The sequence below is a fragment of the Centrocercus urophasianus genome, unplaced genomic scaffold, assembly GCF_019232065.1.
Source record: "Centrocercus urophasianus isolate 14NV4802_14NV808 unplaced genomic scaffold, USGS_Curo_1.0 seq_53, whole genome shotgun sequence".
In the NCBI taxonomy this organism is placed as follows: Eukaryota; Metazoa; Chordata; class Aves; order Galliformes; family Phasianidae; genus Centrocercus; species Centrocercus urophasianus.
Window position 1 is genome coordinate 260742 of NW_024885122.1, and position 20807 is coordinate 281548.

Sequence of the window (20807 nt, forward strand, 5' to 3'; positions counted from 1 at the left end):
CTGAATATTCAGATTCCATTTCCACAATCCCATTGACCTTTGTGGGAAGAGCTAGGCCCTACACTGCCCAGAAAACTCACCTGCATCATTCAGGTCATCATTCTCAGCATCTTCCTCATCACTGCGTGTCTGAAACACACAAAGAGAGTCACCCCACATCCCTGATAGCAAAAGCTTCTCCATCTGAGCACACAACACTTCCAAAACTTTCCTGCCAGCAGAATCAACAATATGAAGCCTGAGATATTTTAGCATTAACATTATTGCAGGAGGGTACCGAATGAGTGCCTTAGTGGCATATCTGGAAGAAACAGATTTTCCTCTCTCCAGGTCTTCCTGCTATTTTGTTATTGTTGCTATTGTTGCTGTTTTTGATTGGGATCTTGGGGAGCCAGGGAAAGCAAGGAAATCTGAAGCAGACTTGCATCCATAGCCCACATGAGGTAGATGGTCAGGACAGACAGCTTACAGCATGAAAGTCCCTACACTGCATCTCAAATCAGCAAAGCCCTATTTTCAGGACTGTCTTAACAAGAACCCAATCATGCTGTCAAGACCACTTTGACACCTAGCCTCAGGGATGCTTCAACATCCATTACCTGCTGACCTCAGCCCACCTGAAGGATGCCTGATACCTGACTACTGTAAGTGTTCTTGGCACACAAAAGCTTACATCTTCCTGCAGATACATGCTGCAATATCTCCTATGGCACTCTGTTGCTGAAAACCTCTTCCTCAAGCCACTATGGCCATTCTCCCCTCAGCTAAAAGCTATCACAAGAGATTACCTGGTTATAGAGCTCCTTCAGAGACTCATAGTACTTGGACCACCAGTCTAGTTCTTCTGGATCTGGTTTTTCCTCTTCATATTCATCCTCCTTCTTTGCAAACTTATTGATAGGAATCTTTTTCAAAGGAGCCTTAAGATCACAGAGACAAGATTCAGATGGAGGGAAAGAACATCCAGGATACCTGCACACCCTGTGCTAGAGCCCTGATAGCCCCAGCAAAGGCTCAGCTTCCAGGCAGAGCACTGGAGCTACAAGGTTCTGTGTTCATGCTTCGCTACAAAGGCAGCAGAATTCATTGCATAAGGCAGCAGAACTCCTCTCTGTGCCAGTGCTCAGACACACAGCAGTGCCGAGGAACAGCAGAAGCAGGCATGAAATGAGGAGATGGATAGGGGAAGAGGAGCATTTGAGTCCAGAGAGAAAGCTGGATTCCCAAATTTCAAAACACACTGGGTCCAACACATCACTCACCTTCACCAGACTCAGGGTGTGAGCACTGGGACCCGACTGACCTGAGGCTGGGCCAATGGTTACCACAGTCTGAGGTGGAAGATGCCGGGCTGAGAAGAAGAGAAAGAGCATCATGTTCTCATGTGTTCCTTTCTGCCCACTGACTCCTAGTTTTGGCCAGCTGTTACTCCACAAGAAAACCACCTCTTACCCCATTGCAGTGTGATTTCTTTTTAAGCTTTTGATAGCAGATCCTTACAAAACTGTACTGGAAATCCAAGTACTGAGACCGGCCACTGACATCTACATGCTTGTTACTGACTAGCAAGAACCGTTGCTATTTTGATCCTCCACTCATCAATTTTTGCTTCTTCATCGTCATATCTCCTTTATTTACACACTCCCAGATCAGGAGCTTTGGGTGCTGCTGTCAGAGAGCTATTTGGTGAATTCATTACCCAATGAGTAATTCTTGACCCAGCAATGCAAAAAAAGTGGAAACCTGTTAATATGTGGTCCCAGTTTATCAGTTCACAATCCTTAAAACTGGATGGAGGTCTCCCTGGGGACAGCTCTCCAGCTCAGCTATGCAGAGGATTGCAATAAATGAAAACAATGGTCCTCCACAAACTAAACATCTCTGACTCCAGACACAAAATTCCTATAGATGTGAAGCTACTGCCTATTCAGCCCCAGATAAATGGCCTGCTGGACTAAGATACCTTCATGAGCCATTCTGCCTCTTCTGGTTTTCACATCTGTAAAACAGAGAGTGGCTGGGAAAGAGACCCTAAGGAGGTTGTACATCCACAGGTGAAGAGGCCTGCTGATGTGGTGAGGAGGCAAATAACAAACTACCCTTGGAGAGAACAGTCTGCAAACTGCCGTCCCAAGAAGGTCAGACCCTACACCATTGCTTGGCAGCAGCCACTTCCCAAACACGGCCTAAGGGGAATCACAAACTGCCTCCAACCTGTACCTGCCCTGTGCAATGCTTTCGTGGGACAACTTACAGCTCTTGGATGAGGACTTTGCTGCCTGGCTACAGGGCAGAAGTGATGGGGATGTTTGCCACAGGCAGAACCTCTTGCTACCTCCACAGGAACCTCATCAAGCAGCTCACCTTTGGGCACATCTTCTGTTTCCTCTTCTTCCAGCTCTCTGGGAGAGAATTTCATCACATCGGACACAACGTGGGTCCCCACCAGCACGGTGCGCCCAAACGCCCGCTTTTCCACCACAAAGATGCTGAGGGGAGGGTGCAGGTAGACCTGCTCTGGGAGCTCCTGCAAAAGAAACACACAGTGGGGTTGTGGGAGTGTGGGCAGTACACAGAATCACGGAACTGAAGGCACTGGAAGGGACCTCTGGAGGTCGTGTAGGAAAGCGTACAAGTAGCTTTGGATATCACCAGAGAGGGAGACTCCATCACCTCTCTGTGCGGCCTGTGCTGGGGCTTGGGCACCCTCACAGTAAAAAAGTTCTTTGTCATGTCTGTACAGAACTTCTTGTATTCCACTTTGTGCCCCTTTGTCCTATTCTGGACACCACTGAGAAGATTCTGGTCACAATCTTTTGACATACACCCTTCTGATATTTGTAAGTGTTAGCAAGATCCCATCCTCCAGGCTGAACAAAATCCCAGCTCAGTGAGACTGCTGTGCAGCCCTGCTGCATGTGAGATCTGATGAGACCTTACAACTCTGCCCAAAAACCAGAGCCTCATGGCAAGAAATGATGCCTGAGACTGATCTCAGCGGGCATATACGCAAAGGTTTTGATAGGCAGCCAAAATCTGGGTCCCCAGGAGAGCAAAACCCTGGGGGCAGCTCCCCTCCCATTCACTCAACCCCAGCAAGCAGGCTGTATGTGACTGTAGGACAGCCACAGTTTGCTCCAGCACGGCAGCACTCACCACGTCCATGTATTTGACCAGCTCGGTGAAGTTGGGGTTCTCACTGTAGGCCACAATCACCTCTGACTCCACCTTCTTGCCAGCACATTCAATGATCACCTGTGGCTGATCCACCTCGAACAAGTTGACCCGCTTCAGGTCCCTCAGGCCCCAGAACAGGATCTAAAGCACATGAAGCTGCTGGGCTGTTCTAGATGTGCTAGATGTGGTACGGCCATACAGCCCTGCCCAGAAGTGCCACCCCACTCATCACAGCCCCCAAGAAAGCTATGAGACCACTCTTCCCACCCAGCCACCAGGATCCACTCCCATGCTGTGGGCACAAACATGACGGTTTTGATTGTTAAGCCACTGAGACAGTTTCTCCTGAATGTCAGGCACCTCCATTTCTGGCACCTGCTGGGTATCAAACCCAGCTCCTGCCCTGTCCATGGGCAGGCTGTGCCTCCCGCTATGGGAGCCAGCCCAGCAGAAGGCAGCACACCTCTATGCGAAATTCCTTCAGCACGGGGCGGATGCCCTCCGGGATGACGAACCGTCCGGCTCGGGGGTCTCCCAGGTAGCTGGGCTCCTTGGGCTCCACATCCTCGGGCACTGATGGCTGAGCAGACAGAGACGGGTTACATTGAGCACTGGAAACCATTTCTCCTCCACAGCGTATCCCCTCTCCCTCTCCTCTTGGTCTGTGCCCACAGTCTGTCCCTGCAGCCTCTCTTCAGCTGAAAGGCAGACACGGTTTCTCCCAAGCCCATTACCTCCAAATAGCCGCTGTAATCCAACTCAATCAACTCAAAAGTGGCAATGAGCTCCCCAGCTGGTTTGGAGCCTTTGTAAAAATCAAAGAACTGCAGGGCAGGTTTGCAGTATGGCTCATCAACCAGCTTCACCTGCGGGACAGCAAAAGCCTGGCCGAGGAACTCAGGAGAGCCCTGTAGGAAAGGAGGGAGAGGGTTAAAGTATCCCTGTTTTATCTCACCATCCGGCCATACAGGAATGCGTAAGACCACTTCTCCATCCTCTGTTCCATCCAGAGGCAGGAACAGATGAGAGGCACCTGAAGCAGCTTCTATTAATTTAGGGTCTACTTCCACACAGGACTGGACAAATGGTCTGGGACCACGCACCAAAGATCAGATTGCTCAGAATCCTTCAGCCAGGGTTGGAATGTCCCCAATGCTGAACATTCCACAAGTTGTCTGAACCCAGGGCTCACCTTCAAGGTGAAATTACATAAAAGTTGGTGTTTTTTCATGTTCCAATCTGAGTCCATTTTCTGTCATCCTGTCTCTGTGTGCCTCTGAAAGAAGTCCGGCTCCATCCTTTCTATCCACTCCCATTATCCAGCTGCAGACAGCAGTAAGATGCTTCTTTGCATCCTTTATTCCAGACTTTCAGCCTCTCTTTGCTCTATCCTATGCTCCACCTTCAACCAGCTTGGAGCCACTCCTCTGGACTGACTCCAGTATGTCAGTGTCTTTCTGTGTACTGGGGAACCCCAGACCGGGCACAGAAAAGCTGCTGAGCTACATGGGAGAGTCCAGTGCAAGCAATGTCATTTCCATTCATTATGATAATAAAGAGGCCCTAGGAAAGGAGCATGCCTACAAAGAACTAGTGAAGAGGAAGAGGGGAGGACTGAGGATGAACAGGAGATTGATAGAGGGAAAGGAACAGACCTCAAAGTCACACCATTTCCCCATGACTACAAGCCCTCTACAATGTGAGCCTGCTGAGAAAGTGGGGCAGGCAGCTGGGAGAAGCACAGTTCTTCTCCAAAGAGAGGAAATCCAGGATGCAGCATGTGCTTCCTCACTTGTAGCATCTCTGAGCTGTCTGCATCCTGCAGCCAGCAGCTTTACCCCAGCTCGTTTCAAAAGGCTGCAGAAAGTCTCAGCCTCAGCCATAGCCCTCAAGACCTGCTGCCACTGGCACATCAGGATCAGGCAGGGTGACAGAAAACAGAGATGTGGCTCCTAAATGCCTGCTTGCAGCACTCACACACTGCTGTTCTGCCTTCCCTGTCTTTGAAGTGACAGCACGAGGGCAGTGTGGCTGTACTTACAAATGTACTCTGACTGAAGAGACTGATTGTAATAACGGGAGTCTCTGTTTTCAACTCTTCTCTCTTCCCATCAATAATGAGTTGGTCAAACAGAAGTAACTCGTTCCACATTGGGCTCAATGTCTCCTCCACTGTCTGCAGACAGAGACAAGAGGTCTGAGTTCACCACAGCCCATGGAAACAAAGCACACGCACTTTGTAAAGAGACTGGGGAAGTGTGGGCTGATCTCTCCACCACAGTCACATGGAGCTGGCAGAAGAAGACATGGTAAAAGCACGAGACAGTAGAAGCACTTGGGATCAAACAGTAAGTGGTAATCAATCCCTGACACCTTGACACCAGCCTGCTTGGCTGTTTTGTCAAGTGCTCCTTGAACGCAGTCACACCACCCAGAGCACAGAAATACCTTGTGCCTGGAGTTACAAAATGTCCCAGAGGACTGCCACAGCACTGCCCTTCAACACGTCTATTTTGTCTGTCTCCAAACATCCAAGAAGGCAAATGCAGGGGTTTAAGGGATCTCACCCTGGTGGCCTGGCAATGAGTTGAAAACACCACTCTCACAAATGGATCCGAAAGGCCATTGTCATCTGCAGGGAGGATCCCTCGAGCCTGATACAGGTGAGCTCGGAGCTGGAAATAGCTGAAATCTGATATGAAAAAGAGTTCTCAGTTCCCTGATCCAGCCCTTCCTGAATCCAAAAGATGTATCGGCGAAACATGGTAAGGTAAGATCAGGTAAGGCTGGGTACATCCTGCAAGGGTGCCACTTCTAGGGGCACACACTGCAGTCCTCAGAGGGCCAGCATGTCTCTCAAGGTTTGGACAAGCAAGAGAAGCTCAGCAGGCTCCCCAGGCATCTCTGGGAGGAACATGATGTGAAATGTGCAGTAATCTGAGAGCATCCACCACTGGGGAGCGCCAATGGGACTCAGCTAAGAGGCAGAGCTCATGTTTATTGCCAGTTTGGCAGCACACTCAGCACCTAGGAAGCCCCCATCCTGCCAGCTGCTCCTCCTGTGAGAGTGCAAACGTGTCCTCATCAGAATAAAGTGGACTTGTCTTTCCCAGTCAGGCCTCAGAGATGACATGGAGTTGACAGGCCAGGTCCTACTCCTCACGCACTGACCCAGAGGCAGGACTTCTCACCTCTCCGTTTGCCCACTTTAAGTTAAGTTGTGGAACTCACCATCCCTGCTGAGCCAGCTGGGAGGACTGTGAACTGAGAACTGGGTGATCTCCTGTCTGCTCTCAGAGAGGTACTTGAACTCCTCAGGCAACTCCACCATGCAGTTCTTTGCATATTTGGTAACCCCGAGCCACATGTAGATTTCCAGTTTGGCAAAGATCTCACCGGTGTGCAAGCCGGGCACCTGAAGGTGCAGGAAGGTTAGCAAGTTTCCCATCCCAGCCATACCACCTTCAGACCAGGACCACTGCTGCTGGCCAGTGACCAGCCATAGAGCACAGGACACAGTGTCACATAGTGGAGCAAGAGCTGTGCTTCCTTACAGACACTGGGATGTCAGGAAGGAGGGCTAGAAAAAAGGAGGGAGAAGCAGCACGATGCAAGCAGAAACATACTGCTTTGGGATAAACCCTACCTTCAGAAAGACAGTCTGAATCTTCGCACAGTCCTTGCCTTTCTCCTCTTCCACCACTGAGTAGAGGATGTTTTGAGCAGGGACTCTTGCGTATGCCACGCGCCGGTTGTTGCTGAGCATCCAGATGAGGACATCGGGGAGCGTGCACTGGGGCTGGAGGGAGGAAGAGCAGTGACAATCTCCTGATGCACAAGGGGGGCTGGAGGCTGCACAGCTCTTTGGAGGTCCAGAAGCAAGTGATGGGGCCAAATGTCGGGCACATGCTTCTGAAACTCAGCCCGGCAGTATGGCTCTGTGTATCTCCCCGAGGAATTTGGTTTTCACTATAAATCAGCGGGATGCAGTCAATCACTCATCCCATGCTGGAGAAAGAGGGGCTGGAGAAGTGATACTTCCCCTGCACCTCCTGCCAGAAGCCCGAGAGCTAATCCACGGGACAGAACCATGTGCAGACAATACAACCATGCCAGTGCCAGCACAAAGCTGCAGATGCAGAGCAGGCTTGCAAAGGAGCACGTTCACAGAAGGAAACAAGGAATTATTTTGAATCTTAGCTTCTGCTCTCTTTTCCCTCTTGGTGTGTTTGTACTTGCACAGCTTCTTCTAGCACTGCAAGAGGTGAAGTCTCATTCATTCTAAAGTCCATCTGTCCTACATGTCCAAGGATGTGATAGTGATTGAACTTCACTTGGTAAAAGACTTCTCCAAAGTGCATCAACCTCTGGGCCCTTCTCTCCTGCAAACATTGTGCTCTGGTTTACACTACAACAATTCACTTGGTTTCCAGAGCTCTTTAAATAGAGCCAGTGAGACTCTGAGTGCAGAAAGTCTCTGTTATAGACAGGAGTCCACACTGCAATGCAAGTCTGAATTTGCAGGAGGGGACGGTGTCAGGTCCCAGTGGGCAGGCAGGCAAGACTGATTTCCAGACATACTTCCCACAGCCACACCGCAGCACAGCCTGGGGCCAGGCAGAGAGGGCAGGAAGGTCCTGGTGGCTGGGGATGACCCAGCCCTGCCTTCAAGCCACTGCTGGGCCCCTCGACCCCTGCTCTGACACTGCTGACCCTGAAAGACTGTGAAGCTTCATCCTTCATGAGAGCCATTACATAAAATACGGTGACTTCCAGCAGCTGGAAACTGGGATTTTACACAGCAAGGAAAGACATCTGGGAAAAATCCCCATTTCAGGCTGATGGAAGCCCCAGCAGGCAGCCCTGCTTCCCCTCCTTGCCCGCGCCCTCTTGTGCTCAGAAATGGGTGCCCTGGAGCAGCTGTACCTCTTGAGCCATGAAGCGGAGTTTGGCCAGGATTCTCCTCGTCTCCTTCACCTTCTCCTTCACATTGGCTCGAGTCAGCCACCTCCTCACACGGAGGCCCTGCTTCGCATACAGGATCTGCACAGAGAGCAGAGCTGTCGCATGCCCGGCTGTGAGCCATGCATGCCACACTGGCGGCACTCCTGGGGGCTCTGCAGGAAGTGGAGACCCTGCCCTCCTGCCCCATCGTGCCTGGCCTCCGTCAGCTCGCTTGCCAGCTGCTGAGAGCAAACCTTGAGAACCTGTATTGAGGTTACTGCAGGAACCCATCAGCTCTGCCGACAGCAGAAATCCATGAGCTTTTGCATCGTTGGGGACAGAAGGACATACAAGAAAGAAACATTTCAGAAGATTATGGCCAAGGGCTCCAGATGGTGTCTGAGAGCATTTTGGTGACCACAGAAGTCTGCGAAGTGGAAGCCGAAGGAAACTGGAAGATAGGGCTAAGCTGTCATGTCTGTTAATTGATAGGGTCCAGATCTGAAGACAAACTTGGTGATGAACCTGAACTAATAATGAAATCCAGAAAGAATTCAGGGTTCAAACCTAGTGTTGACTGACTAGGCCAGGAAAACCCGGAAAACTCATCTCTTGGGCTTGGTTATCTCCTTCAGAGAGCCCCATCCTTACCAGAGGATTTTTGCTATCACTCTACGACAATGTGAAGGAAAGCAGAGGGACCCAGACATGCCTGAATTTTATTTCTTACTGTTGTCATTGCATTTTGGTCAGTCACCAAAGCTTTGTGGTTTGATTGGGACCAGGACTGCAGCTGTGCTCTGCCAGGAGAGGAAAGCTGGCACCCAAGCACAACATCTGCTTAAGACAGGAGGCAGCCATGGGCAGTCCCCGCTCCCTGTGCTGGAAGATCTTAGATACTCTGAGCAGTGTTGGGAGATGCAGGTGGTTGGAACTAGAAACTATCTTCAAGATTCCTTCCAATCTAAGTCATTCTATAGCTGTATGACTATACTGTGGGTCTTAGCTCCAAGTTTCCCTCTTAGCATCAATTCCAGCTGGTCCTCCAGAAGCATCCTGCAGAGCAGGTGTCACACGGGTTCTCCCCAATAATCCCAAGCCCCACAGCTTACGATGTTGCGCATCATGTACTTTGTCCGACATCTGTCAAGATGGTTTGGATGTGCCATTGTTTTTCTCTCTGCACTGAGTGAGTATTGTCTGCAATGAGAAAAGCATCACAGCCTCTGAAATGTGCATGCCGTAGGACAGCACTGCTGACACAGCAGAGCCACGAGCTCCACCTCCCCGCTACGAAACTGGATGTAGCTGAAACCCCATCTCTGTAATGACTGTTCTGCAAGGCTTTTGATCAGAAGGTACACGTGGCTCAGCATTCCAGGCCCATCTTTACTGTCTCCATTACAAGGTTAGGGACTGCTGTGTGTATCAGACCCCACCAGACTGTTGGTAATTAAAACACCAATATCCTGAAAGAGTGACTGAAAAGAGGGAAAGTAATGTCCTAACAGCTAGGAAACTCCCAGGAGACCAGAACATCAGGCTGCCTGCTAACCCTATGCTTCTCAGGACTGTGGTCTCCCCTCTGAGCTAACAGAGCTACAGAATTCTTTCCCCATGTTGTCCTGGTTTCCTTTCACTTATTCTCCTCTAGAGAACAACAGAGGAGGCTGCATGCAGCCCAGGCAGAACATGATATAACCTCCTAACCTAAAGCCAAGAAATCTTAGAAGTCAGGGCCATGCAAACCTGCATCCAGCTACAAATTCCTCCAGCACCGCTCGGAGCCTCTCTTCAGCTTTAGCCTTAGGCCTTCTCATGAGCTTCTCCACATCATCCAGTCCCTGCTCCTGTGGGGAAAGCATGACATTCAGGCAGCTTGCAGCTGGCCATGGGCTCAGGGCAAAGCCTGGCGCAGATGTGTTTGCCCCAGGTGTGCCCTTCTGCAGAGCTGGGGCAGACAGAGCACAGCAGGTCAGTGCAGCACCGCACGGACTCTGGGCCTTAGGGCTAACCTGATAACTGGTTGCAACAACACCTCGTGCCTCAGTCCTCGAGCACTCACCAAAACACATCAGTGCAAGCTCTGCTTTCTAAGTCTAAGCAGGAAAGACAAGGCCCTGGAAAGGGGTTTCACTCCACTATGACCACTGGAGGCTGAAAATCCTTTGGCAGCAGCATCTCCCCAGAGCAGAGGAGCTTTTTGTCATAGACCATAGCAGGATACTTTGCCAGGGGCAGATGGGATAGAGCCCCATGACAGATGCAGACATGCATAGGGTGAGGATGTTTCAGCTAAGTGTTATGCAGAGTAACTGTGCACTATGAGAAAAAGGACGATGGCAGGAAGCCCCATGCCCCAAGAGCTGCTCTGTGCACGTTACCAGGCGCTCTGCCAGCTTGACAATCCAGTTGGAAACGCAGAGTCTCCAGGTGTGATCCTCCCAGTAGCTCCACACATACACGCAGGGTTTCTCATGCACCATGGGCAGGCAGCTGTATGATCTAGGGGCAGCACAGGACATTAGGGCTGCTGTGTGCAGCTGTCACAAGGCAGCATCTGCACAGGGAGCCGTAAGGACTGCTTGCCTCACAAAGAACCAGCTGCCTTGGTCCCTGCATCATGGACATGGATACAAGCTGCAGAACTGGCCCTTTGCCATCCCAAGGCAGTGTATGATGTTTCTAGCAGAGAGCAGCAGTGTGCCCAGATGAGTGAAGCTGATGAGAGTGTGGGATGCTGCTGAGATTCCTTGCTACTACAGGATGGAGTGAGAGCGAGCGCAGGGCTCAACACAATCACGACACTGCCAGGCCTGTAGGGTGAGGAAGGTGGCATTCCCAGAGCACCTCATCATCTGTCTGCCTTGCCTGCCCAGCATAGAACACTGTGAGCCAGAGCGCTCCTCTCCTTCCTCTGCACTGGAATCAAGCCTTTGGGATACTGCTTGTCCACCAGACAAGGGACTGCTGGCACTGATGAGTTACTTTTCCCTGTAGCCCTGTCCATGGCTACCTGCAGACATCACACAGACACTGTAGGGTCTGGCAACAGCAGCCCGCTGGGCCATGGCGAGCTGCAGGGTTGCAAAGCAGAGAAACACCTGCACAGCACTCACATTTCTGAGCAGATTTACTAATAGCATCCTGAGCAATTAAGATGGGAAGTTCAGGACTGGGGTGGAAAGCATAGAAGGATGAAGAAAGTATGACCCACCTGTCATACTCTGTGGGCTCTGGTCTCTGGCTCCTTGTCATCGATTTGCTCTGGGGGGCTGAATCTGGGGCCAGGATCTCCACATCCAGCTCACTATCTGAACCAGCATCCAGCAAAGTCTGGTTTTCTTCTCTCCCTTCTCCTTTCTCTCCTTTTTTACGCACTTTGGTCACAGCCTCTTCAGCTTTGCCATAGTTTCCTTGAAGATAAGCATTAAACAGCAGTCAGAAAAGCAGGATCAGTGTTAAACAGTGAGTTAGCTAGTTTGCAAAATCAGCACAATCATGCTGCCAAGAGAAGCACAGGAGTCTGCACTGCTTTCAGAACCAGCACTTCAGCAGCATCCAACCATCAATGCACCACTTGGGCAACAAGATCTGAGATGGAGCTGGGAAACCACAAGGAAGTCCATGTGTGTGCCTGCAAGTTCCACTGCTTCTACCAAAGGCCTTGAAGCTTCCATCTAAACCCCTGGACTAGGGTCAGCAGCAGGAGGTCAAGAGGACTTCTCAGCACTCCTCCAGCAACGCAGATCCAGGGTTGGACCTGCATCCCCTGCCACTGTTTCCCCATCATCCACTGTCACAGCCCCTCAGCACCACATACCCCATTTGATTGCTCCCAAACCTTTCAACTGCTTCTCACCTCCACTCCCTGAAGAGCTTCAAGCATATTCCCCAGACAGGAATTTCATACAAATATGGCAAAACTCCAATCCCGTGGGAGATCATACAGACTTTTAGAGTAATTAAAGTACTGTGAGCACTGCTTGGCCTCATCCTCCACCCTTCCTGAGCTCCTGATTTGGAGACATATATTGTGTGACGCTTGGCACTGTAGGATCACAGTGCTGCCCTGGGCTGGCTCAGGGAGGTTCACACCATTCCCATGGTTTCTTCACTTTGGACCCTGGGGAATACACACCTATAGAGACCTCAAAGCTGACAGGTTTGGAGCTGAGTGAAGAGTCCATCATCGTGGTTTCAAAGAAGGCAGCAAAAAGGAAGAATTCTTCTTTCCTCCCCAAAGCACTCTGTGCAGAGAAAGAGAATTCAGCCCAAGCCTAGCATGCCAAAACTCTTGACTCAGCAGAGACTTGCAGAGCACCAGGCCATGGCTGGTACCTGTCACGCCTCTTGAAGGACTTCAGAAGGACACTGCTGGGCTGCCGAGCTTTCCTGGAAAGCTCAGGAGTCTGGTATGAAACCATGGCTCTGGCTGATGCTCCACCATCAGCTTGTATCCAGGTATAGGGTAAAGGATGGCTACTGTACCCACACAGCTGCCACTAGCCCATCTTTGCTGGACCAAGTGGTGACCCAGAGCCAGCTAACAGTTCCAAGGCTCCTGGACAGAACTACACGCTCTGTGATGGCCATGCTTTGGGAATAGCACCCATGTGAGAGTGATGATGCATGCAGGGATGCTCCTGCCTCACTGAGGGAGGCAGTTTGCAGGCTGCACGTGAATCCTTGGCCCTCACAGAAGCTCAGAGAGCCCTGGCTGGCCCAGCTGGGTTTTCTCTGCCATTGTTATGCCAGCTAATGACCCCTCCGCCTCCTCCCCATGAGCCTGTGCAGGCACCAGGCCGGTGTGGGTCAGGTCACATCAGTGCAAAAGGACTCACGTCAGGGAGTGGATGAAGCTCCTCCACCTCCACAATGACCTCTGCAGGCTGCTCAGCCTCCTGAGAGCCCCCAGCCTCCTCCTCTCCCTGCAGCTGGATCAGCTCTCTGGCTTTCGCCTTGGATTTTTTACTTTTCTTCTTCAGTTTCAGTTTGCTGAGGGCACCTTTCGTCTTGTTCCCAAGCTTCCTCTCTGCCACACCAGGGCTGCTGAAAATCTCCACTGTGATGGCCATGAGGATACGTCCACGATAGAAGATGCCCTCCCCCATGCCCTCGTTCAGGTCCTTGTGGACGTCCCGCAGAGCTGAATTCTGAGGGGAGCCATACAGGTTCACCCAGGCTGGGCCAAACGTGGGGTTAAAGCCTGCAGGGACAGGGTCTGATTAAACACAAGGTGCTGCAGAGACCTTCCCTCAAGAAGACAGCCAGGACACACAGTGTGAGCACGCACTGCCCATGCACTTCTGCTTTCCAACTCCAGGAGACCACCGTGGCCTGGGCAGATGTGCCCAGCAGGAGGCCCCAGGGGAGCAGCCATGCCAGGCCTCACCATTTCTGCCCGGGTCCGAGATCTGCTGCAGGTCAATGTAATGCGTTGCGATGGCTACATCACCAACGTTGGCATCATCCAGCACCTGGATTTTTATCTTCTTGGCAAGAGGTGGGAACATCTCAATGAAGCTGATCTGCTCGTTCCACTCAGGCTCGGTGGTGTTGCTCTCCACAGATGTCTCCCCCTGGGAAGGAGGAGGGCTGAGAGTCACACAGCCCCAATCAGACCAATAGACAGAGCAAGGAATGCCTCTGTGCCTCCCTGGGGATGGCTCACCCCCCTGCTCTGCTATTATTTTAGCTACTCTCCCAAAGGTGCTAGGATGAATCCAGCTCACTTGTGGAAGACCTCCACTGGGATTTATTCTACTCACTCCCTGTGTTTAGTCCTGGGCTCTTCCAGTCTGCCTCCATGGGATTGCCATGTCCCACAGCAAGTGCTGACACAGAAAAGGAGGAGTAGCCCAGCCCCAGCAGACTCACCTGCTGCCCACAGAATGAGACCTGCACGTAGGGGTCAATAAACACGTTTTTCTCTCCTATGATCTTGGAGAAACCACCCATAATGCCTGCGCTCATGCTGGGCAGGCCCTCAGCACGATACAGCTTGACACAGAGCCTGGCCCAGGGTCTCTCTGCAGGAACTCTTTTAGGCAGCAGTAGGTTCCTGAAAGACAAATTCATATTCAAGCTCTTTCCTGGAGTCCAGAAAATGAGAAGCCAAGTCTGTCCCCATCAGAAGGGGGAATAATGGGGAAAAGTACTTAGTGTGAAGAGACACGTGGCTGTTCTGCTCAGCCACGCAAACCCTGCTGCACTCACTTTTCAATGTCCTCAACTCGGCTGCTGCAGGAGGTGGGAAGGGAGCCTGCAGCGTCTCCCCGTGCGGTGACAGAGATGCTGCATTTCACGAAGCCTTTCACACCTGCCCGGGTGTCTGTGGGGTCACTGATAACAGCCCACTTCTGGAAGAACCTGTGGTCTGAGAGGGAAGGAAAGGGGTTCTTTATGGAAAGCCTGGGTTACCACTTCACACCCACCAGCGTCGGCGCAGTCACTGCCCAGCTCTGCCTCTGAAGACGTGGGAAGTCTCACCAGCCTTCAGAAAGCCAGGAGAAGTGAGTGTTTGTCATTATGTGAACTAAATTCAAAGACAGGCGCCCTCAGCAGACCCAGCAGAGCCCAGCAGAAGGCTCAGCTTCAAATGAAGCGTGGGGCAGGGAGCAGGTACCTGGCTGGTTGTACACAGTTGCAATGTCCATCTTGAATGTTCCTATGCACGTTCCCAGGAACGGTATCTTCTTTGAGTGGAAAACCTGCAGACAGCAGAAATCCAAGAGATGTCTGCAGCTGGGAAACACACCCAGACATCGCTAAGGAGACCTATTCCAACATACAGCTCAGGCAGAGGCTGAAAGCCCATCTGAGTTAGCCCTGAGCCTGTCCCATTTCTGCCCAGCCATTCCTACACAGCATTTCAACCCACAGCCCTCAGCCAGATTCATGACTTGGAACCAAGGCAGCCTCAGAAAAGCTGAACACCTACAGAGGAACAGGGGCAGGCCTGCTTTCCCATAGGGCCTCCCTTTGTCCACCCCAGGCCAGCATCTCTTCCAAAACCTGAGGCATGCTGAGCGCTTGCTGAGCCCAGAAGGAATGTGCAGCCTTTCATAGCCTTGCACAGAAATCACATTACGAAAGAGACTGGCTGGGCTTAGCTGCCTTCAGAAAAGCCCCACAGTGCTTTGGACCAGGGGATTTCTGAAGCACACTCTCTTCCCGCTTACACTTTCCTACAGGCACAAATTGCCCTTCCTTTGCCCACAGCCCTTGCTTTGCCAATAGCTCCCACCATCCATACCAGAAGCAGCAGGCTGTGCCAGTTGCTGATAAGGGACCAAGAGGAGGACTTACTTACCAAAATCTCTATGAGTCTGTGAAATAAAACTTCCCTTGGCTCGTGGAATTCAAACAGAAAGTACTGAAAGGGGAAAGAAAGACAACTGAGCCCTGGGCTCTCAAGAGGACTCCACAAGTGCCTTCTCCTGAGAGGAGCTGCACCAAGAGCATCCCGAGTGCTCGGCCACTGGCACCAACACTGTGGTGATGGAGACTCTGTCCATAGCATGCACCTCATTGTAGAAGGGACAATTTGTTGACTTCTGCGTTGCCGTGTGCCTCTTCTCCTCTCCAACTCTGATCACCACAAAGGGGTTAATGTTCACTCCCACCAGCTTCTGTGCTTCGATGATATTAATCCCAACCTGAGGAAACACGGGAGAAGAGCATCAGACCAGCACTCTGCATGTCCCCAGCTCTGTCCTGAGCTTGTTTCAGTGATATCAGTATGCAAACACACAGGGCGCCCCAATGCAGGTCTGGATGCTCAGGGTAGGCAAGAGCACCGCTGCTGAAATTGGCTTCAGCCAACACCAAATCGAAGTGATATTGAACCTCTGACAAGAATTGACAAGCCATGGCCTCCATGGGGTGGGCTGCACAAAGCATTTCCAAGAAGATTCTGTTTGTATCTTCTGTTAATGCTTTGAATCCCCATTAATTAGACAGACAACTCTGAAAGGACTGGAACATGGCTGTCTCATTTGCTGTGACTGCTTACAGGTCTTAAGACATGGGAAAAATGCTCTCACAGTACAGTCACTAGGATGAAGAGTGATTGTGTCAAGGAAAGGTTGGAAATTCCACGCCCACAAAAGCTTTCTGTTGAGTGGAAAAGTTCTAACCCTGAAAAGCGGGGGACTCAAATCCATACTCCATGTTTACTGAGAACCAAGGAAGTATCTGAAGCCATATCCAGGCTGTGAGACCCAGCCCCAAAATCTGCAGGGCCAAAGCTGGGACCTAACTCCATTTCCAAACTTTGCAGAGATTTCAGGTAAGCCTGTTGTCCAACTTCCCAGAGTGAGAGTCCCAGCAGCAGCTGTTTGCTCTCAGCCCTGTGCCCCAGGTGGCCCTGGGAAACTGGGACAGGTCCTGGTGAGGATGACAGGCACAAACCCTGTCCAGGAGATCTCCAAAACTCCTCTAAGGCCACTGTATGTGGGGCTGTTATGCCAATATCTGTCTTCTGTACATTCAACCCATGGGGGCCCAAAAGAAATCCTGCCTTGGGCTGGCTGATTGTGGAGATAGTGCTCATGGATGAGGGAATCTCACACCTTGCCTGGGAAAGCTACACAAAGCAAGGTGTCTTTGTGCTAGAGGTCTTGTCAGGGTATATGGCAACTGGAGAATCCCATGCCCATAGGAAGGCAGTGAAGGACTTTCTGGAGGGGCAGCTACAGAGGCATCAGCAGGAACACACACCCAATGTGCATTAAGTACCTGGAAGCTCTGTGGGGTTGGAGTGGCAAACAGGTCCCGCGTGGAGCAAATTCTGGAACGGCTGCACAGAAACACAACCTGGATGAGTTGATCCCTTCATCTACATGGATCTGGGTAAGACTCCACTAAAGGAACTGAAAACCCAGAAAATAACAGCTTCTTGACACAGGAAGGTACCCTTTGGGACCTCTAAAGGTTTCTGACATTTTGTAGAAACCAAATGACGCAGGATCCCCACAGAATCCACCCCAGGAGATGGCACCTCCCACCCCAGGGCCCACGCACAGCACTGGTACCTCTTCACAGGGCTGAAGACAATGCCCGACACCTCCACATCAGACACATCATAGAAGTCCTCTTCCTCCTCTTCCTCCTCCTCCTCAGTCTCCAGGCCCTTTGCCAGCTTCCTGCCCAGTGTCACAGCCCTCCTGTCCAGCTCACTTGCTCTTGGCCCCTCGGCTGCCCTACAATCCCCACATCACATCATCACCCGCCCTGGTGAGCGGCTTGTGCACTTTCCTCCACCTGGGAGGGTGAATGGATAATCCCAAATGGAGTTACTTACTCCAGCTCCTCAAATGCAGGATTGCGGATGATTAACTCTGAACTGTAGGAAAAAAGAGATGCTTTACTGAAAAAACAGTGTTATAGCACTTCCCCCATGCATTCAAATAACAGCGCCACAGCCATGATTCTGCTTGTCTCTTGGCCACAACACGTGCATTCTCCAAATTGGAATTTTTCCTTTCCCCATCCTACATGCTTCATATCTGGGCCCTCCAGAAGTGATGTTTTTGGAGCCTACCATCCTGCCTGCCCACTGGCCACGGGCATCACTTGTGTGCAGACAGCCTGGAGCTAATGTGGTCCAAAGTCACACTCTGTGCAGCTTCGCAACCACGAAGCCTTGCTCCCATCAGCCAGGAATGCCACAGAAGTGCCTGAGTCCAAGAGGACTCCTGGGGTGCAGTGGTTGTTCCAGTCAATCACATTTGGTCTTCTTTGTGAGGACAGGGTGGTTTTTTTCCAAGAGCTCTGGTCACTTATTGCTGCTGTAGAGCAGAAATGCATCGGCCTGGAGAGTTGATGGGCTAGGTGGTGTCCCAGATGGCTCTGGTTGACCCTGACTAAGGCAGCTGTACAAGCCATCTAGAAATGTCCTCCTCCCAGGATTTCAGTACCTGTCTTTCATCTGGTAGACAAAGTCTTCTTCAACCCAAGTCCCAGCCGAGCCCTCTGGAGGTTGGTAGCGCAAATCCAACTCAATATAGATCTGGAACCAAAAAATCAAAACTGCCTGAGAGCTCAGCAGCCACGAAATACCTGTGCAAGTGCCAAGGAAAAGGGAAAGAAAAGTGTGGAATGAAAAAAAAACAAGCAGGATGCTGGCAGACAGAAGGCAAAGCAACCACCTCTCAGGGTGAAGGGGATGCAGGAGCTGAGCCCACAGCATAATCCCTGGCAAAGTCATGTTTTTGGGAAGAGAAATGCAACCCTGAGAGGCAGAAATGCTGCTGCTGGGAGAGGCAGTAGCAGAAGGTGGGTGAAAACAGAAGCTTGGAATAAGGCTGGGTAAAGAGCGGAAAGTTTGAAACCCCGTTAAAGCAGTAGGAAAGAAAAAGGGACACAAATTACTCCAGCCCCAGATATGCCAGGAAAGATCAGGACTCAGAGTAGCAGGGACAGGCCTGCTCCCAGAGGGCTTCTCCTTCCCCTGGGGACGTGTATTTTCCCAGCTGAGCTGAGAGACAGCAGCTCTGGCTGTTCTGGTTCTGCCCAGCTCAACCCGGACAAGACATGAAAGCTGTTGTGTTTTGTTCAGATTGGGTCATCAGCAAGATTTCCACTGTTAGCACAAGGGAGGAGGCAGCTGAGCAAAGGTTTGGGGCCACAGAGCAGCTGTGACCTTACAGCAGCGTCAGTGCCCCCGGTCAGTCCCTGCAAACCACCACGGACTGCTGAAGGGCCAGCCCTGTCCCGCTCCCCCTGCCAGCACAGACGGTCCTGCAGTGAGCTGCAGGAGGCTGAAAGCACCCAGCAGCACTCGGCTTCCCCATGGGTTTGTGGTCACAGCACTGCAGGGTGACTCAGAGCGCCCGTGGGAAGGACAAACAGGGGCGCAGCACCTCGCAGGGCTGCCAGCAGCACTGCCTGACACCCAGCCCCGGCCGCAAGCTGCACCCACTTCCACCTGGGAAGCTGTAGAGGTTTCCCACAAAGCATTTCCGAATGTTTCTGGGCTTTTCACCCACTGAGATGAGTGACGGAGCAGTGCCCATCCCTGGGCTGCCTGGGGAGGACTTACACCGGTGATGCTGTGGTTCCTGTCCACAAGGGCCTCCCGGAGAATCAGGCGCCCAGATGTCATCAGGTGTTGGAGGCTGAGGACGAGGGTGCCAAGGAGCCTGTAACAAAATCACTGGCTTTAGCAACTTTACACACAGCATGCGTGCTCTCATCTGCCCCTGGGTTTCTGGAGAAAGAGAGCATGGGGGTTTCTGGCAATCCAGGTACTCAAAAGCACTGATCCCTGTGTGCTCAGCCTGCAGAGAGCAATTAGGAAATAAGCACAGGGCCACAGCAATATTGGCAGCAAATCAGGCCAAAACCCGCCCAGCCCAAAGGGGCTTCTCACTCTGGAAGGCCAATCCCTGCTCCCTGCAAGCAGTAGCAATATGCATGCAGTTCTGCAGCTCCCATCCCACCTCATGTCACTGCTGGCCAGAGCCCACTGGTGTTTTGTGCCCCAGCTCCCTCTGGCAGCTGAGTGTGGGGTGAAGCAGTCTGACCTCTGCCACCCAGCTCTGCTCTGCTCACCAGCAGCAGAGGTGCACAGATAGGTGTCAGTGTGGGCTTCTCCCATTGGACTTCTTTGCTCAGCACCATCACGTCCTGGTGACTTGCTGTTTATCAGTTTGTCCTACAGCAGTTCCTATTGACATTTCAGCCAGAGACAACTCCTTTGATCCCTCTCCCATAAAGGAAAGCACCCAGTAAACACTGACATGAAGTTCACTCACATTTTTTGCTCTGGCTTTGAGTGTCCTGCATGTGCTGTACTTATCTGTTTCCTCCACACCCTCTCTGGCAGGGATGTGATGGCTTTGAAACTGTTTGCACCATCACCCACCCTATGAAGCCATCCCTGTTGATTTTCCTTCAGTTCTGACAAGTTACCAGAGCTGGCAGCCCCCCTGCAAGCACCCTCCTTTGCTCCCTCCACCGTCACTTCCTCCATCTGTCACCTCTGCTCTTGGGTTTCCTAACGCACTGCTGAGCTCACAGCACTGCCTGGGCCACTTAGCAGCATTTTATTCTGCCTGATCACCTCAACGTAAGTTGCTGCGTTTTTGAAGGTTAAACCCCACTGTCATGGACATGGGGCTCAGTTCTCCTGTTCCCAGCTGGCTGCTGGGGCCACGCTTCGCTTTTGTCCCCTGTGGGGCCTTCTCCAGACCCTGTGCACATCTCTACACTATGCTGGCACAGCACAACCACTGCCCTTATTTCACTCCACATACAAAGTGCTGCTGCTGCAGCAGAACAACCAGCTTTCATCCCTGTCCTATAACTCATATCCTGTATGTCTTCCTCCCACCAGCTTGCCAAGAAACATTTCCCTCCCCCATAAGAAGCCCATCATGCCAACACCTGGAGGACCTACCTGTTACTGAACACTTTGCTGCAGTTGTACACTTTGACAGCCAGCATCTCCCCCACGCCAAGCTTCCCATAGTGAGGCCAGCGGAAGTGCTGCAAGCAAACAGAGCACAGTGGTCCCCTCTGTCTCTGCAGCACCAGGAGGCTCTGTGCAGGTGCTGGATGGAGCTGAGCTGACTTTTGCCCAGTACTGAGCATTGCGATGGAGCCCAGGTAGCACAGAGACCACCACCAGACCCTGCCCAGAGCACCCAGGTCCCTGCAGGCTCCCCTGGCTGTAGGAA

General features: G+C 51.7%; 1 protein-coding gene across 1 annotated transcript in view; it reads right to left on the reverse strand.

The window, feature by feature from the left end:
* Positions 1-20807, reverse strand: part of LOC122169369 (fer-1-like protein 4) — a 34061-nt gene that overhangs the window by 11864 nt on the left and 1390 nt on the right. The window contains exons 3-32 of the mRNA XM_042835475.1: positions 20528-20616; positions 19169-19268; positions 18045-18136; positions 17429-17470; positions 17160-17327; positions 16864-16924; positions 15651-15782; positions 15437-15499; positions 14750-14834; positions 14341-14500; positions 14002-14185; positions 13517-13703; positions 12966-13330; positions 12263-12371; positions 11339-11537; positions 10506-10626; positions 9871-9971; positions 9234-9321; positions 8104-8220; positions 6824-6976; positions 6409-6592; positions 5745-5869; positions 5219-5353; positions 3912-4085; positions 3641-3757; positions 3157-3318; positions 2365-2527; positions 1263-1351; positions 789-920; positions 81-129 (exon numbers count right to left, since the gene is read on the reverse strand). Coding sequence (XP_042691409.1) covers positions 81-129; positions 789-920; positions 1263-1351; positions 2365-2527; positions 3157-3318; positions 3641-3757; positions 3912-4085; positions 5219-5353; positions 5745-5869; positions 6409-6592; positions 6824-6976; positions 8104-8220; positions 9234-9321; positions 9871-9971; positions 10506-10626; positions 11339-11537; positions 12263-12371; positions 12966-13330; positions 13517-13703; positions 14002-14185; positions 14341-14500; positions 14750-14834; positions 15437-15499; positions 15651-15782; positions 16864-16924; positions 17160-17327; positions 17429-17470; positions 18045-18136; positions 19169-19268; positions 20528-20616 — 3946 coding nt within the window. The remainder of the gene's footprint in view (positions 1-80; positions 130-788; positions 921-1262; positions 1352-2364; positions 2528-3156; positions 3319-3640; positions 3758-3911; positions 4086-5218; positions 5354-5744; positions 5870-6408; positions 6593-6823; positions 6977-8103; positions 8221-9233; positions 9322-9870; positions 9972-10505; positions 10627-11338; positions 11538-12262; positions 12372-12965; positions 13331-13516; positions 13704-14001; positions 14186-14340; positions 14501-14749; positions 14835-15436; positions 15500-15650; positions 15783-16863; positions 16925-17159; positions 17328-17428; positions 17471-18044; positions 18137-19168; positions 19269-20527; positions 20617-20807) is intronic.